A 19,200-nucleotide genomic window follows, 5' to 3' on the forward strand; every position below is an offset into this window, starting at 1 on the left:
TACAGTATGTATTCTGAGTGAAAATGTCTCTCTTTGTGCCTTCTGGAATGTGTAATAACCACTAAAGTACAGTGCCACAAACAGGTCTTTGCCAAGAAATGAAGAAGAAGCTGTTTTGCTCTTAACTGATGGGAAATTAGAAAAAGTAAAGACCCAAAGAAGGGCTTCTACTCTGAGACCTGAAAAAGTTTCACATCAGTTTCAACTTAGTATGCTCCAGGTTAGTCCAAACAGCAACAAATAAACAATATTTATACAAGCATACACTTTGAACAATTCATTTGTTTAATCATATTTACTTAGGTGTCAGGCAGTGGGGACAATATGGTGGAATGCCAGTTGGAGACCCACAGTAACAAGATGGTGACATTTAAATTTGATATTGAGGGGGATGCGCCTGAGGACATAGCAGATTACATGGTAAAAGCATCATATAATGATACAATTCTGTAATTTATGTTAACAATACTTGGTCTTAACTCATGTAATATTTTGTTTTATATTTTGTCTTCAGGTGGAGGAAGTCTTTGTCCTCGATGTGGAAAAAGAGATGTTTGTTGAGGAGCTAAGGGCCATAGTAGAGAAAGCCCAGGAAATTCTTCATACACATGTATGATGATGCTTTGCATATTTCCTTGTATCATCAAATGTTCTTTGACATTTTTTGTCTTTATATTTGATCACCGACAATCTTATATTTATATGTTAGAGTGGATCTTCTGAGCAGTTGCAAGTCAGCACTCCCACTAGCTCTACATGTGAGTTCATATTATCTTTGTATCCATTTTTCCCTGTAATATGGCACTACAGAATGTAGATGGTCATAATAAACAATTAATTGATAGTAAAGAATTATGTTGATTGCGTGTAACTGATTGTTGATTAATTGAGTATTAAAGTTGTTGAGGCGAAACACAGTGCATTAATTGCTTACTGCAGACAACCGAAGCGCTGTTGATTGAGTTCACCTAGTTTGCAGCATAAACAAGAACTACATGACTACAGAACAAACTCATCATTTTTCTGTTTATGATTTCTCAGCCGACTCACAGCCACATTCGTCTCCGGTGGGGCGTTGGCGCTTCTTTATCAACCAGACCATTCGCCACAGAGACTCTCTCTCAAGCCAGGGAGCAGCCACCACGCCACCCACCGCAGAATCAAGGCCACTTCCACCCTCTACAACAGACAAAGGTACAGTAAGCTCACTTATCACTGTCATGCTATTTTATATCTTGAAAACATGTACCGACTAGGTTTAAATAAAACCTAATCAAACATTACACCAAACATGCGCAGTAATGCATACAGAATGAAAGGACACATGCCTTTCTATGAAAACATTGCTATTTTTCTACTCACGTTTGTGTTTTTTTTCTGCTTTGTAGGAAATGAAGGATTCCAGTGTGTAGAATCCACCAGTGGGGTGTCCTCTCCACATTGCCCCACTTCATCTGACGTCTCCACTGTGTTAACCTCTGTTTCTGTTGCCCCTACTACTACACAGACGCCGTATGCGACTGTATCTGAAAGCATCTCTGCACCAGCCTCCACCCTTGAGCCCCCCAACCCTCAAACTATTTCAAGTGATCTTGACCTGATCCTTACCTCAACTTCTGATGACCAAAGGCTCGGTGAGCCATTACCAACAGCAACATGTTCTGCCACCAACCTTACCACAATGCTCACTGCTGCCAAAGGTGTGCCTCCCACAGCCCACACAGTTCAGACTGATGTAACAGTAAACCACCCTGACTTGGAGCATCTGCAGCAGGCACTTGGTCAAGGAGCCACTGCTCCACAACAGCTACAGCTTCAACCTGCACAGCAGCAGGCTCCAGTTGTACAACAGCAATTACAAACATTGCATTTGGAGGAACAGGCCACACATAATCTACAAGCAACACCACAACAGCAACAGATGCAAGAAGTGTACCAAGAGAAAATTCAGCAAATGCAGAAACAAATAGTTTATCAACAAACACCACAGAGTACTCCACAAGTGCTGCAGCAGTGTAAGATACAACAGCAGGTCTTGGCACCCCCAGCCGCTATTGTACCTCAACAGCAGCAACAATTAAACATACAGCAAAACATAGACATGCAGCAGCAGCAAATTATGCTACAGCAGCAGCAACATCAGCTGTTTACGGGCAGCACTGCCTTTAAGTCTGATCATAGCCAAATGTCGCCCCCGGCAGTGAGTCAACAGTTTTTTCAGGCACAACAAAATGGTAGCCACATGGTGCAGCAACAAATCCCAATTCCCGCCCAAGTGTCAAAACAGCAATGTCAGACACAAAACCCAGAGCAACAGGAAGTGGTAAGTGCCGCAGACACACCTCAGAAACAGCATCCGCTTCTCAAACAATCATCTCTACAGCACTCTGAGTCAGAGGTGTCCACAGGCGAGACGAGTGTGACAGATGACACAGGCAGCTGCTCAGTGCCATGTCATCCTTCCTCAGACTCTTCTTTGCCACCTCTTTATATGGGAGCTACTGAAGCCTCCTTACCACCACTCTCCCTCACACTCACCCCATCCCCTGCTCAGCCTTCCTCTGTGGCCGAGTCAGACAGCGAAGGTCCCCCGAAAATAGAATTTGTTGACAATCGGATAAAGACGCTGGATGAAAAGCTGAGGAACTTGTTGTATCAGGAGCACAGCAGTGGGGCGGCTCAGGCCGGGGGAGCTGCATCTGTCCCAGCTGTTTCCACATCCACAGGTGGAGATGAGTCATCAGAGCCGCTGCCATTATCTTTCCCGCCACCTGCCTCTATCTCAGACACATCTCCCCACTCCTCATCTTCCACTACTTCCTCCACCACCTCCCATTCCTCCTCCACCACCCCTGACCCTGAAAGTTGTGGAGGAGCAGAGGATGCCTCCTCAGAAGTGCTCAACTCAGCAGAGCAGGCCCTAATGGAGGAGCAACCTGGCCCATCTCACCCGTACACCCACACCACGCTGCCTCCAGCCACTTTCCTCCCTTTCAGTCAGGATTTCTCTGCAGGGGCCCAGCGCCCTCCAGTGCCAGGAGAACCAACCATCCTTGTGAGTGACTAACACCAGTCAGGGTTTGAGTAAATCCAGTAAAGTATTTCCTCGAATAGTGGCCTCCTCTCTAATGGAAACCTATAAAAACATCTTCCCCAATAGGCCTCCTTTCTTGGGGAAATACATGAGTGGTACCTTACCTCCATTCATAGATGCTGTTGCTAACAAACCCATATTAAAAAGTTACTTATTGAATTGGATTGGCTAACTCGGTTGCTACCCAAAACAGCAGCATCCACTGAAGCATGTAAACAGTCTCTCACGTAAGAGTAAATGAGTCCAGTGCGCCCGAGAGATGGGTCTCGGCCCACTTGCAAGTGTGAACATCGACTCTACCAAAGCATTAAAACACCGTATATGATGTAACGAAATGTGAGCAAAACCAGACAAACGTTATCAAGACCCAACAACAGTTAAATGTGAACACAGGAGCATCAATACAGTAGTTAAATACTGTATGTGTGGCTCTTTTCAACGAAGGAATCGTGTTGCTCATTATGACTGAAGTTGTCAGAAACGCTGTCTCAGCATCACATTTCCGTCTTTGTGTAAAACAGAGGAGCTCCGGGAACCTTTTGTGATGTGTTTATATAATTTATATCCTTCAGCTCAACTGGTAAATATTTCATGATAGAAAAAACCCATCATGTTTGCTTTGAGTGTGAGTTTTGTCTCACATACGTGGTCTAATATAGGCGCAACTTTGTGCAAATACTTTGCTGAGGATGATTTGGTCCGCTGCTAAAAATGCAAGCGAGAACGCTAAGGCCACCTTGACACTTGTACAAATTTTGTCCCTACAGTGGTACACAATTTTGTGGGCCCTTGAGTAAATTCTTCATAAACAAGTGTGAAGTATGTGTAAACTGCGCGGGCTGCATGCCAGTGCACAAAGAACACTTTGAAATGTTAAAAATTTCTGGCGCGCATAACCTTCGTGCGACACGCATGAACTAGTCATGAATGCAATGCAATCTATTCCCAGGCAATGTGGGTGGTGCAATGTGTCTCATTCTCATGAGTGGATTAACTTTTTCACAGCCTCTTGGAACAAGTCGGGGGGAATTCACTAGTCATTTCTGTAGCTTCTTGTATCTTCCTTGTGAAGTTTTGTTAATAACTGATCATAATCCCCAAAGTGATGTCTACTCACCAACACTTTCCGTGCTTTCCTTTTTCTAGTTAGGGTTATGCCTTCTTTTTTCTGCATTCTGTCTTGGTCTTTGGCAAGTAGTAATAGTACTGCATCTGCGAGATAATGTAGACACCTTTTCTTTTCTGCAATGAGAGCTTCTTCTCTAGAGTTTAACATCTTGTAGGTCCCTTGCAAATAGAGGAGTTAATGAAGCTAGGGGTGATTCCCTCTTATAGCGTGGACAATGCATGTCGCACGTACTATGCCATACACTAGACCAGGGGTCAATTAAAACTGAGTATGGTCCGTTTACGCAGTTTTTTTCAAAGCAAAGGTCCGAACCTTCAGATGTAATGAAACCCTGCACATCACCATACAACACAATTATCTTGGCAAATAAATTGCATTTAAACGAAATCAGGAGAAATTTTCACATAAAAAATAAAAATGAAGCTATATCCATGAACAATTACCCACACAAACTTCCGCTGCGATCGGTCCGCGAGCATGATTACTATTATATTTCCCATGCACTTTAATTGGTCACGGGTCCGTAAAGGGCCGTCACTGGGTCTGTATCCGGATGGGATGTAAACAGACTTCATTTAGGTGTAAATAAGTTGTGTGGGAGGGGCCACACTGTGGCTGAGTGGTTAGCACACAGCCACACAGGCCACACAGTCAGGAGATCGGGAAGAATCTCCACTGGGCGTCTCTGTGTGAAGTTTGCATGTTCCCCCCGTGCGTGCGTGGGTTTTCTCTGGGTACTCCGGTTTCCTCCCACATTCCAAAAACATGCATGTTAGGTTAATTGGCGACTCTAAATTGTCCATAGGTATGAATGAGAGTGTGAATGGTTGTTTGTCTATATGTGCCCTGCGATTGGCTGGCGACCAGTCCAAGGTGTACCCCACCTCTCGCCTGAAGTCAGCTGGGATAGGCTCCAGCATGCCCCCGCGACCCTAATTAGGATAAGCTGCATAGAAAATGGATGGATGGATGGATGGATGGATGGATGGATGGATGGATGGTGTGTGCGACCATGGCATTTTGTGCCAATGTGCACCATTTGCGGTCACAAATTACGTACCTTATGCGTAACTTATGCATAAACTGAATGCAAACAGTGTGCAGACTAGTCTTCACGCCTTTCAGGTGTACCATCTATAGCAGGGGTAGGGAACCTATGGCTCGGGAGCCAGATGTGGCTCTTCTGGTGGCTGCATCTGGCCCTCTGGCTTTAACGCAATAACATTTTTTCATTGTAATTTTCTTTTACAGAAATCAGTGTTAAAAATAACATTCAAAATATAAAACTTCTTTATGCACTTTAATCCATTCATCCATTTTCTACCGCAAGCACAGAAGTCACATTAATGGTAAGAAGTATTTTACAGTATTTATTATTGGTTAGCTTCAATATAACAACGTTATTAAAAAGAATAAATTCAGAGAAATATTATACTCTAAAATTGTTGGTCATACTTAATAAGGCACACATTTAGTTGTATTGTCAGTTGTTGTTAGTTGTATATGGCTCTCACGGAAATAGATTTTAAAATATGTGGCTTTCTTGGCTCTCTTAGCCAAAAAGGTTCCCGACCCCTGATCTATAGTATGGTGAATTGACAGACAATGCAGAGGCAAAATTTGTCTAAGTACCAAGGTGCCATAACCAAACCAGTATATTTTATTACATTTTTGGTCAGGAACAGAGTACCTTATCCCCAATAAACACCTAATGTCGTCTGTAGCTGAGTAAATAACCACTATATGAGGAAATACGCTATTTATTTACAGTTAAATTATGTATTTTACCAGTTTCACCAGTTTCTTTTAAATGTGTGCAATGTGTTTACTGTTTGGGTGTCTTTCTCTATAAAATGTCTCCACCCACACAGCCACTGTTAAATTGTCTAAACTAACTTTTTTATACTTTATAACTGTCAAACTGTTTTAGGCTGTGCGCCCACACTCTGACACCACTGGAGAAGCATTGCGACTCTCTCTCCGTCAGCAACCGATCCCCCTCCGGCATGGACCGCAGCAACATAATGCAGGAGGTGGATATTTTGGCCTAAACCTGACATGTCCTAGTATCAAAAATCCTGTTAGCAAGAAATCCTGGACTCGCAAATTCAAAAACTGGGCATGCAAACTGCGCCATTCCGCCAGCTTGTTCAAGAAGCCCAGAGTCCAGCAAGGTAGCGTCCTCTTAGGGATTTTTAGAACGAGAGAAAGTGTGAGAGCGAGCGAGCGAGTGAGTGGGAATGATTGTGATGTTGAGCATGGCTCTCCTGTAAATCTAATATCTCGTCTAGTCATTTTAACATAGTAAATTAACGTTCTTAACTTTCAGGAAGTGTTGGTGTTAAATGTTGACAGCTATGTAACCCTTTTTGTATTTTGTTATGTGACTACTGATTATATTCCTAATTTGAAATCAGCATCAACATTCTTTTATACATGTTTTTGTGCTCAATTTAATTTTCTTGCCAGTCTTTCCTTTGCATGGGTTTCTCTCCCAAGTGGCGATATCAGTGGAGAATATAGAAAGGGGTGGGGGAGTGGAGGAAGAGGTTGGCTACACAAAGCTGATCACCCTCCCTGCAGTGCCAGTGGCCAGGACATGTCCCTTCATTTGACATGACCCCTCCCTGCCCCAAGTCCATAGACACTTCCAGCGACAGCCTCGCAGCTCACCACCACCAAGTGGCCCACTATAGATAGCAACATGCATCACAAGTCATGCGTAATTACTGAGCGGTATACACAGTATATAGAGGACAGCTCTGCTCCATTGCACTATATGTTGTAGATGCTTTGCTGCCAATTGTATCTTATGGGTGGTGTCACAATTTCTTCTACATAATGCATGCTACATGCCTAACAGTTGTGTTGCACACAGCATGGAATTTCATTCGGCTAGATTTTTATCACGCAGTTTATTTTAAGCATTCTTGCAGTGCTGCATGTATTTTTGTTGCATATATACATTTAATGGATGACCTTTTTTAGGGGCTGTATATTTTGGTGTTGGCTTGCCATGAATTGCCACTAGGTTTCTGTTGACACATGTCGAACACATAGAATAGTGTAATTAAATGTGAATGAGACGATGATAAGAATGAGAAATAGTATTTTGTTTAGTCAGTTTTTTAATGTAATAACGTAATAAGCCATTAATTGCCCTTCTCTTCGTGCTACATGGTTAGTGCACATTTTAATAACAATACTGTTTTTTTGGTCACTGTAAAACCTATATTAAAGCAACAAAACTGCATGCAACCCATATGTCACAAAAAATTACTTGGTGGATGGATGTTAACACAAATATATGTTTCTGTTCCATGATTGTCTGTGTGCATCTGTATGTCATCTTTCATGGACTTGTTTTCTGTTGGTTGTTTTTTGGGTGTATGTGTGTTCTGCATATTTATGTCCTGTGTGTGTGTGTCTCTGACTCCCCGCCATCCCCGTTTTGTTTTCACCCGTCTTGTTATCAGAGGGACGATCCATCAGTCAGTCTGTCAAGGAGGAGAAGGAGTTGACCCAACATCCATCTCAGTCACGCAAAGGACGATTTCAAGTACAAGAAGTGACGATATTAGTTTGACATTCATTACAGTTTAGTCAAGGAACACAAGGCTAATAGCTTTCTCGTCTGCTCTCAACAGGTGACCGCGGTGCCTCAGTCCTCTCCGCCGAAACATGCACCATCAACAGGCCACGGCAGCACCCACAGAAAAGTTGGACGCTTCTCTGTAACAAAGGCTGAGACCCAGGAAGAAGACGACAAGAGTGACAGTTCCCCAGTGTCTCCTGTTGTGATCAGAGAGAGGAGGAGATCTCGGGCAAAGGATGCAGAGAAAGATGACAGCAAGAGGACTCCAGGGATGACCCATCTTTCTCGAGGTCGTGAGCACAGCCACTCCCCTGTAGGCAGCAGTGACGATGATAATGATGAAAGTGAATTGGAGGATGAAGACTTGAGGAGAGAACTGCACAAGCTTAGAGAGAAGTAAGTGTGAAAAATCTTGAACTATGAACTATAAAAGCACTAAATAGTGTGCAGACCTTGGCTAAAGAGGAAAGATTGTGTGTTGCAAAAGATTCCTGCTAATCTTTTTATTCACACTGCAACAAGTAGATTGTTTATTAATTGCACAAACTGGCCCGCTTCCACATTATTGCGAGTATACCATCACTTTGTAACAGTGGCACGTCTAGCTTCAATGGCGCCCTGTGTGAGACCCCCTTTGAGGGAGCCCCCACATTCTTTAGCGACCCTACAATGTGGTATACTGTACATAAAGTGCTGGCATAGCACCATACCTTTATCTTTGGCCCGTTTATCTTAATTTTTTTCATTGTGTATTGTTCTTTTACATATTTGTTGGGACCTAATCATTATCCCCGACTGCTGACACCTCAACTAGCAGTCAAAGGCTCAACGAACAGACATTGACTCACAATTTGCTTGTTTTTGTTTTTTAACATTTTAGTTAGTAGTGAAAACCTTTAGCTTGAGACTCTTGGCCTGTGATATATTCAATATTACACCATTTAATGGAATTTGGTTTTATTTTTTAGTAATTTATGTTGCAATTTACATTTCTACCTTCTAATTAACCTGAAGGCTGGGGCCCGGCGGTGATGTCACCCCCTCACTACTCAGTTTGCTTTTTATTCACTTCATGTGAGCAGTATGGGGGTGCCGGTATCCCACCCGCCATCCAAACAAACGCACACACATATCCTGACCTGATGCGCAAATAAGCACTGAGTACAAACAAATACGATTTTTTTTTTTTTTTACCCTTCATCCTTGCGGCGCCCCCTAGAGAATGCCGCCCTGGACAATTGTCCATGTGCCACATAGCTAGAACCGCCACTGCTTACATTGTAGCTTTTAAGTTGTTTACTTGTATTGTGCGATGTGGAAGTTACCATTAATAACTGCTTGGAGGGAGGATTGCACTAATTTGTGCCAGTACCTGTACATGAGCAAGCCTCATGTCCTTTATGGATTATTTTGAGTCATTGTAGTCATTTCTATGATGTTTATTAATAAATGGTAAAGGATCAATCAGAGAAAGTCCTATTGTTTGAGTGAGTTTCAATCATTTAAGTCAGAGGGATGCTTGTTAATACCATTGTCACAATGATAGTATTGGCAATAGGCAACTGTAACATTAATTCAACCTTAATACAATCCATTACCTGTGTTTTGAATGTCCACATCTATAGGCACATCAAGGAAGTGGTGTCACTCCAGGCCCAGCAGAACCGAGAGCTCCAAGAACTGTACAGACAGCTTCGCTCCCAAAAAGGACAAAGGCAAAGTCTGCCAGCTTGCCTGTCTCGTACCCCTGCTCTTCCTACAGCGGCCCCAGTCCTTTCTCCTCGTAGGCCCAGGCCAGCCAAAACCAAACTGCGGCCCAGACCTCACTCTCACATGGATAACAATGGAATCACACATGCCGGTAAAGTGTTTTTACAAGTAGTTTGTACAAGTTTTATTATTTTTCATGTGTTCTGTAGTTATTTATTGTATTCCTTGTACAGGATTCCAACAGTCAAGTAGTTTTTCGGGTGCCGAGCAGAGTGGAACTCCTCCTCATGGCACTTCAGTGCCTGCTGAAAGAGGTGCTTGTTTAGAATACACAGGTGCCAAGTTTAAGCTATTTATTTGTTTGGCTTTTTCATGAACACAGTCGGATTCAAATCTGGTTGGTGCAGTGTGGCCAAAGTGGACAGAGACCACAGCTGACTGTGTTTGTTTCTTCTCCAGATCAAAGCTCTTTAAGGAAAAACACATTCACAGATGAATTGCACAAACTGGTTGATAATTGGACAAAGGATACACTGGGCCACACCACACCCAAGCCTTCTCTTAATCAGATCAAGCAGATTCAGCAAGTGCAAGAGTTGGGAGGCTGGACACAGCTGATTGAGGTACCACGAAGACACATCGTCATGCACTTCCTGCCATCATACAAGTTGACCTTTCGCAAATATCAGTGTACAGATTTAAAAAAAAAACAAAAAAAAAAACATTTTCATTTTTCAAAATCATGAAAACAAGTCAACATGCTATCATTTACTACTATTACCTCTAACCAAAAGGCTGGATGGGCATATAAAATCAATATCACACTTTACTAAAAATCTCAGCAATTTGTAACATCCGACGATTTTGTCTCAACCGTCATTACGTGCTGTACCTCCAGTCCTGTAGGTGGCAGTAAAAAGCACTACAAAGTAGGTGCCACCTGCCACACACCTCCAGCCTTTTTTAAAACACAGCTTCATCTGGTGGGTCACTGCCCCCACCACAAAGTGAAAACTAATGTGTTTATCTGCACCTTTTATCCATTTAATACCTCTCCACAACATTTCCTGGAAAATCATTTTTTTAGGTTTGGCGGCCAACAAACGGAGATCACTTCACACAGTTCACACTAGGCAGAGGCTTGCATCATACAAGAGGGGCAAGCTCTGTGATGCTGAAAACTGTGGTGAAGGTTTTCCAAAACATTTAGCTTTCTGTGACCTCAAATCCAGTTTGCCTGTAAATGAAAGGCTAAAATGGATAGAAACTTATATTTTAATGTGAGCTTGTGTTAACTTCATATAAATGTAGAGTTGTGTCTGAGGCTGAAAATACTAGATTACTATTGCAACAACACATCATCAGTAGGGTAAAACTAACCTATCTCATGACACGACACATGTTGTAATATATATGAATGACGTTTGCTTTTTCACAGCAGCTGCAAAGAGTACGAAAGCCTCAATTGTATCGCTTTTTCCTGTACAGGTGACTCCTCCAGGTTGGTTTCCATTGGTACCACTAAATTCACAGGCAGCGCCATCTGCTGCCAGCTTGTCTGTGGCAGCCCCTCCCTATAGCAGCCTGTCTATCTCTCCCGGATCGTCGCAAACGCACACAGCTCAAGTGCCACATATGCAGCCGGATTTACACCCCCAGGAGTTGACCTTTCAGCCGGCCCCAGCGTGCCAGCACATACAGCAACATCCCATACAGTCGACACAGGCCATCATCCAGCTGCCCAGCTCGTCACCTCAAAACCAACCGCCGCTGCCTTCCCAAACGACCACGTCTCTAGTGTCCACAGCCGTGTCTCTGCAGCCTGCCAGTGGCTCCTCAGCACCCACCGATAGCAGTGTTGCTAGTGGGGGGGCATTTTGCTCCTGTTCCTCCTCATCTTCAACCTGTTGCTCCTCCTTCTGTTCTAAAGCTGCTCTACCTTCCAGTGCCAAAAATCACCCAACGCCCCCCACCTCCACTCCTCCGCTGGGACAGAAATGAAACCAAGCTTGAGGTAAATATAATGGTGCAAGAAGAGATCTGATGTATTAGACTTGTGTGTGCATGAAGGAGGTACAGTACCATAACTGCAACCGATGATGACAAGATGTGGGGAATGAATGTGAGATATGATTGATGATCTGGTATGTACAGATAAAAGGCGACATTGAACGCAGCACCTGAGCTTTGTGAATAATGGTATGCGTGGGTCATGAGATGTACAAGATCTTTAATGTATGTATGTGAAATGTGTGTATGTTTATGTGTGTGTGTCAGGACATACAGTATCCCCAACAAACGTTTTCTTTTCACTGTCAGACCTAAGCTCTCCCTAAAAAGAGACAAAAAATGATGTTTGGTGATGTGTTCATAACTTTTGTCATTTGTTTCAGTTGGTCAATGTTTGCGGTGAAAGGACTATCAATTTTAAAAGTGCAATTAGTAATGATCATTGGAATTGATCAGCATGTATTGTAATAATTTGTCTGTAAGTCATAAAATATTTTCATATGCGTATATTGATGAAACTCCTTGAGGATCTTTTTAAAACAGCACAAGTTGCTTCAATGGACCAAGAAAAAAACATTAAATCAACCCAGTACCGTTATCTACTTACAAAATTAACTTTTTACAACTCCTAATTGAAAAGATGAAGGATTTCTGCCGCTTGTAGTATGACTTTGACCCAAATTAACCCAACTGTAAAAATCTCACTGCACTACATGTCAAATACTAACCTAACCCGTTTTCAAAATGTTGATTTTTCACACAAATTGCAATTAGGTGTGTGACATCTAGCCTTTGTTTTGTCATAGCATGGGAAAGCACAATAGTGCTCACCATCATTATATACAGTCCACAACCAAAACATTACACTGTTATGCAATTAATAGTCTTGGACGGAATGTGTTTATCTTGTTTTCTATGTTGGAAGATGTGTGATTAAAACAGAGTTAACATACACCTGTGGTTCCCAAACTTTGTTACAGTGGCATATCCCTTCAGACATTTGATCTAACGCTATGTACCCACTATTCCTGCACACTTAAAAAAACAAACCTTTTTATCTTAATTCACTTGAAATAATGAACATAATTAATTCATTTTATAGTCATTCCTGGTCAAAAATATGTATTTTGCATGGTTACATTTTGATAAAGTTTCACATGAGCACTGATAAATAGTTAAATAATCGTCCTACATATCTTTTAGTTCTGGTTGGATTTTGGTGATGAGAAACATAGTTCCAGTTAGTTACTTAAGTACATAGTGTGGCTTCTCAAAACAATAATAAATTTGCATCACAGAAATGCCTCCTTGAAAAATATCAGACCTCACAAATCGCTCGACTTTACTTTCTCTGATGTCGTATCAATGCTTGCTATCCGCTGTCCATTGTTGTGTGTGTGATGAAGATGTATCTGCCGCGAGTGTCGCAGCCATCTTGTTTATGTACGTGTTCCACAGCGAATGAAGATGTGAGGGTCGCAACCATTTTTATCACATACACAACAAAGGACAGCCGATAGCACTCATTAATACGGCATCAGAGAAAGTAAAGCCAAGCGATTTGTGAAGTCTGATTTTTTTTCGAGGCAACTCTTTTTGTGATGCAAATGTATTACTCTTTCGAACACATTTTGTTTTGAGGAGCCAAACTATTTACTTAAGTAACCCCAATTACTAAGCGAAACTAAGTTTCTCATCCCCGAAATCCGACCAGAACTGGGCTCACCGGGACCAAGTGGGGGCTAAATCACTGTTGATGCACTACACTGCTGAAGGGTATGTCATACAACTTCATGTCAAAAAATCGAACTATCCCTTTAAATCTGCAAATTATTTTAATATCAAATTGAAGAGGAAAGTTTAACAATCATGATAAAGCAGTATCAGAAGTACAAAAATACATACAACCAACAATAAAGCCTAATTTTTGGAGGAATCCCCACTAAGTTTTCACCACATCCAGGGATTGGAACACCAATATAAATGAAATCTTCAAGATTAAACACTATTAATGCACAAAATAATCATAAAACTTACTTATTTGTTCATGAAATGCACACAGAGCAATTAACAACTTCATGCTCTGTCTCCTTTCTGCTCTGTTGTCCCTGAGTCGCGATTGTGAGTTTTAGGCTAATTGTTTTTCCTTTTTATTCATATACCCCCTATGACAACCGGTGTACCCCTGGCGGTACGTGTCCCCCACTTTGGGGGACACGTACACAACCTAGGCCATACACAACCTAGGCCATACACTATGAAACAATCCTGCACAAAATCATTAGAATTTTTCATGTAGCTAAATAAGGTACCCAAAATATTAGAAACAGTTGTCAGTATGATGCAGTGAAGTTCTACACCTCAGCTAATAACAACAATCAATAGACATATTGTGAAGGTAATACTTCTCTTATGGTGTCGCTCAAAACGGAGCATTATTATCCTTGTAAAGGCTGACATAGGTCTTGCGATTCTGTGTGCACCAAATAAAGTGTCAACTCTGTGTAAATTAATTCATATGCCCCAGATTTGGAAAGTCTGTCTCATGTCCCGGCACAAATAAATTCCGCTTGCAGACTACTTGATAAAGCCCACAAAAATAGTTAATTCATCTTTCACAACTAAATAGTTTTTCTTCTCAGTTTATCCTTTACAAACTGTGGTGTTGTGGAGAAGGTGGAAAAATAACTGCAAAGTTATTTTGAACACGGGGAGCCCATATTGCCTTTTGAAATATCTGCATTTTTTAGTGTGCATGTTAGATTTTATGTTTGACACAAATATATGATGGACTCACATTAGATTACATTTTAAGTTGCCACCCTTTGAAATTCGCCTGTTGAGCATCACTGGGCCAACAAAAAAAAATTAAAAAAAACAAATGATAACTCTTTTTTTCCCCAAGTAAAGTAAACATACATTGTGCTGATTATTGATTTGATGTGTACTTGACTGTCAAACTTGCAAACTGTCATAAGATGAACTATGGACTATTCATGTGCTGAATGCACACTGCAAACAATTAAAAACAGACGGCTCCATCCTTCTATTTTACTTCTCTATAAGCAGATACATATGTGACATTTGATTGGCTTAGCAGCCCATTTAGCCATGGTCAGGTTTATGCATATTTGCAGTCTAAGCAGTTTTTTGTAAGACTGTTTTTTAAGAACATGAATGGTCAAGTAGCAATAGTTAATTTTGACATCAATTACAATATAACAATTGTTTTCTGTATGCTTTTCATTCGAGAAGGTCAGATCCTTTGCTGTCATGTCTGATACTAACATTTTGACAATATGCTATACAAAACAGCTTCATTATCATGTTTCATGATGTGGGGCAGCCGCCATTTTACCAAAATGTTATCTAAAAAAAACAATAACAGCAAAAACATGAAGATTATTTTTGTATTTTCTAAAGATGGTGTTAAATTGTAAAATGTCACTATGGCCATGAAAAACAAGATTTTAAAGAGATTAAACACTGGTTCTCATGCTTGTTTCCATGGGACTTCTTTTTCAATACCTCTTTGAGTCCTCACAGAGTCCTTTTAGGATTTTTGGCCTTTATTTCTGTTTAATCACCTGAAATAAAATAACATACCTCCTAGGCTATATTAAACTTACACATGGATGCAAAAAAGTCAAGGGAGTCCCTTTAAGGCATGACTGAGAACCAACAAAATCCTAAAAATACAAAGTATGCTGCTGATGATTGACCTTCTGTACATTGTAACAAAATCAACTGTTATGTTTTGTAACTAATCAAAATAAATGATGTCAAACGTCACAATTGTCATTTTTTTCCGTGCCATGTTATATTCTTGCCCAAATAAACAACACAAACTGTGTGCAAATGTCAATGTTTATTAGAAATATCAAAGTCATTGCAAGCTGATTTTATTCAAGCAAATATAGACATTTTCTGTTTTCTGAATTTCATTAAAGTTTTTTTTATGCAAAATACATCCTTAAAAGGAAATGGTAGAAGTTTTGCAACTAATTTAACATGTGTTTAAATGTGATATTTTTTATGTCTTACATCCAGATTCTTTAAATGTTTTTTTTTCAAGTGTCCGTATGTGTAAAAATATATTTATGCATTAAGCTCCAAATTTACCAATTACATACGCATTATAAAAGAGCATCAAAATTTTTATTTCTTTTTTTAAATACCGTGTCCCTTGTTTATTTTAAAATGTTTTAAAACGTGAGCATTTTTTTAGCCCAAATCCCAATTATTGACTGTTCCAAACTTTATTGTTCCCGCGCAGGTTAACAGTGATGAACAACGGTGACGCTGTTGTCTTTGAAAATGGCGTTCGTGCGTTTCAGTACGCTGTCATTTGTAGCTATAAGGCTGTTCTAAGTCGCTTTGGGGTTGAAATTCCGGCTACGCTGCCATCGCCTGATCCCGATTTTCATACACAGGCGTTTCATAGTCCTTAAGTAAAATGTGGTTAAGCAAACCCTAACTAATGTCCGTTGCATAATAAGGCCGCAGCTGCCCCCGATCGTTCGTAGGGATTACAGCGGCGATTGAGTGCTTGGCCTCGGTGAGTTGCTACGTAGCAGTTAAGCCCGTTGTGTTGTATAAACTACTTGTTTTGTCTGTGTACATTTTTTTCAATTATTTAGAGTGTTCCTTGTCAAAATGTTGCATTTTGCGAGTTGTAGCTGTAGAATGTTTACAAATGTTTATAGGTGAGCTACATCGTTAGCTAAAATGGCTAGCATAACAACGTGACCGTGTTTACAAATAACAGAAATATGGGTGTTTTTTGCTATAGCGGCACAAATAAACGGTTATATCGCCGTAGTTACATTTGGCCAATGTGTATAGTTATTTATACATTTACATTTTAATCTAAAGAAAGAATGTTTTAGTTTACCGTTCATAGCCAACACCGTAGCAATGCTTAGTAGGAGAGTAGTAGCTCTAATAATATGACACGTTCAGCTGTGTTTCTTCTAATAGCCTTACTTGTCAGTATTCACTCATTATTAATATACTATTCTGTTTATTTTATGTATTTCAGCGCGCCTGGTGTCTTCGCCAGCTTTCACGCTTAGACACCACAGTAATATACAAAACGACTGGAATTCTACTATAATAATATTAAAAACAACTGCAGAGAGCTTTCACCTTCTCCCAAATACACACCGAGTATGGCATCTGTACCGGTGTACTGCTTGTGTCGCTTGCCATATGATGTGACTCGCTTCATGATCGAGTGTGACATTTGTCAAGACTGGTTCCATGGCAGGTAAGTGATTATATGGTATAATTGTGTGTATATATTTTGCTTAGTGCTTAGATTCTTGCTATCTTAATCTATTGTGTGTGCTGTGCATTATTCTCTGACTATGTAGCTGTGTTGGAGTTGAGGAGGACAAAGCAGCTGAGATTGATCTTTATCACTGCCCCAACTGTCAGATCAGCCATGGCCCATCTGTCAGTAAGTAAAACTTTCAATTCCTAGTTCAACCTTTTTTTGTACACACACATTTGTGCAACTGTTAACTCTTTAGTGCGGAAACGGCGTGGTGGCAACAAGCAGACAGATGGAAGCACTGCCAGTGCAGGAAGAGACCCTACTCGGTTGGTGAAAACGGGCAGCCCCCAGTTTGTGAGGGAGCTACGGAATCGCACCTTTCCCAGGTAGGACTTTAGATGGAAAAACACTGTCCACGTTTGTGTTTTCAACATTGTCAACATTCTGACAGCAGAATAGGGCTTTAAATAAATGTACTATGTAGTTGTGGTGATGTATTTATGCCCTGTGATTACTCACAGCGAGGTGTTCACTAACTGTGGCTCCACTAAATATCAAAGTGCATACTCGCAGTATGCCATTTATTGTTCAAGTCGTTGATTTCAATTGTGCAAGGTAGCCGCTGTCATTATTAACTTTCAAGGGGAGCCATTTCATTAATTACATGAAACATTTTTACTACACATGCAAATGTACATGCGAGTGAGCCGTGGGTTTTGATCTTTTTGTGTTTTATATGGAGTCTGATTTTCTATTAAGAAAGGTGGTTGTCTCATTTTACATCCATAACACTAATTTCTGCTTCCAACAACAAAACATAAGCATTCCAACTTACTGTAGCATGTTCGCGGCATCTGCAGTCAAACATAGCACATATTAGCAAGCAAGGCGTCCTCGCCGCAATTTTTTTTTTCTTTTCATCATCTATATTCATCAACAAATACATGTTTATTGGTTCTAGAATGTTGATATTTAGTTATTTTTTTAATTTTTACAAATTGTGGTTGCAACAGAAGGTGTTTTTGTGTTATTTTGTTAATGGTTTTGTGGGGGGTGTTCCCAACAAAACAAGGTAAAAGTGATGTTAAATGTTCAGTTATCCATTCATTTGTCATTCGGAATTATGTTTGCATCATTTTCTGCATGTAAACTATTCATTATTGTGTATAAATGTGTCTTATGTTAACATTTTTGTGTGTCTGGAATGGATTCATTGGATTTATATTATTTTCAGTGGGAAAATTGCTTTGGTTAGAGTCTGTTTTGTTTTGAGTCTGACCTTCTGGAATTAATGACGTTAATCAAGGCACCACTGTACTGCATTTAGGGAAGGCTATTCTCTGATAATGACACTTTAGGTTAACTTCACATGTACTGATGTGTATTTGTGAAGAGGACTTCATTTACTCAAGTGTTTGTGTAAGGGTGGGGCCTCACACTGTTATCAGTTGATTAGTCAGAGGGTGCAATATAAATGGAATAAAGAGTGATGCAATTGAATATGTCACTGTATGAACAACGCAGCAAAAGCATACATTGTGCTGCTAAGATAGTAATATAGTTACGATAATAAGATGAGACAAGATTTAGCACTCCCAGCTAGTAGCCCACCTACAAAGTGTGTTTGATTTCATAAGCTACCAAGGTGTTTTTTTCCTGAAGAAAATAAAAGGATGGTGTCTCGTAGTTCAGTGGACAGTCCACTCAGTGACAGAGACACAACATCAATTAGAGCAGAGGCCACTATCTGAGGCTATGCAGTCCATGCATTCTCAAAGTTCTCTCGGTGTGTTTAAAACTAGTGTTACTACACCTCTTTTTGCACAAAACGAGGAGATAGTGTTTGTACACATGCCCTGTTGTTAGCTAGAATTAAAAGGTGGTAACTGCACACCCGATGATGTCATACGAGGGATAAGCCACACAGCACAGTTTTTCCATTCACACCCAAATGTTGAGTTTTTAAAAGAATCCACCCTTTCTGGTGTTTTCCAAACTCTTGTTTTCAGTGAATGAAAACAGAATTTGCATGTGGACAAATTACATCCATCCATCCATTTTCTATACCGCTTGTTGTCATTAGGGTCACGGGTGAGCTGGAACCTATCCCGGCCAACTTTGGGCGAGAGGCGGGATACTGGTCGCCAGTCAATCACAGGCACATATTCAAGCAATTCACACTCACATTCAGACCTATAGACGATTCATAGAGTCTCTAATTAACCTAACATGCATGTTTTGGGGATGTGTGAGGAAGCCGGTGTACTGTAGAGAAGTCACGCAAGCACAGGGATAACATGCAAACTCTACACAGAGATCCAATGGAAATTTGAACCTTTGACAGAGAGGTAGACGTGCTAACCACTATATCACTGTGCTGGACA

At 40.7% G+C, this 19,200-nt stretch overlaps 2 protein-coding genes across 10 annotated transcripts in view; both read left to right on the forward strand.

Moving 5' to 3' along the window:
• The window catches only part of si:dkey-151g10.3 (serine/threonine-protein kinase WNK3), a 61,524-nt gene extending 46,191 nt beyond the window's left edge, over nt 1–15,333 (forward strand). For 3 of the 9 annotated variants that reach the window (XM_054775195.1, XM_054775232.1, XM_054775204.1), the window contains 13 exons: nt 85–220; nt 304–420; nt 515–610; nt 710–758; nt 1,042–1,194; nt 1,389–3,055; nt 6,154–6,397; nt 7,700–7,791; nt 7,871–8,214; nt 9,444–9,679; nt 9,762–9,863; nt 9,988–10,151; nt 11,017–15,333. In XM_054775195.1, coding sequence (XP_054631170.1) covers nt 85–220; nt 304–420; nt 515–610; nt 710–758; nt 1,042–1,194; nt 1,389–3,055; nt 6,154–6,397; nt 7,700–7,791; nt 7,871–8,214; nt 9,444–9,679; nt 9,762–9,863; nt 9,988–10,151; nt 11,017–11,529 — 3,913 coding nt within the window. In that variant the 3' untranslated portion in view covers nt 11,530–15,333. Of the gene's footprint in view, nt 1–84; nt 221–303; nt 421–514; nt 611–709; nt 759–1,041; nt 1,195–1,388; nt 7,792–7,870; nt 8,215–9,443; nt 9,680–9,761; nt 9,864–9,987; nt 10,152–11,016 lie in introns of those variants that run through there. The other 6 variants (XM_054775221.1, XM_054775213.1, XM_054775239.1 and 3 more) reach the window with 6 other exon arrangements.
• A 500-nt stretch (nt 15,334–15,833) lies between these two features.
• Nucleotides 15,834–19,200, forward strand: part of phf8 (PHD finger protein 8) — a 29,441-nt gene continuing 26,074 nt past the window's right edge. Inside the window, exons 1-4 of the mRNA XM_054784545.1 lie at nt 15,834–16,096; nt 16,580–16,807; nt 16,914–16,999; nt 17,073–17,202. Coding sequence (XP_054640520.1) covers nt 16,710–16,807; nt 16,914–16,999; nt 17,073–17,202 — 314 coding nt within the window. The 5' untranslated portion in view covers nt 15,834–16,096; nt 16,580–16,709. The remainder of the gene's footprint in view (nt 16,097–16,579; nt 16,808–16,913; nt 17,000–17,072; nt 17,203–19,200) is intronic.

The sequence above is a fragment of the Dunckerocampus dactyliophorus genome, chromosome 1, assembly GCF_027744805.1.
Source record: "Dunckerocampus dactyliophorus isolate RoL2022-P2 chromosome 1, RoL_Ddac_1.1, whole genome shotgun sequence".
NCBI lineage: Eukaryota > Metazoa > Chordata > Actinopteri > Syngnathiformes > Syngnathidae > Dunckerocampus > Dunckerocampus dactyliophorus.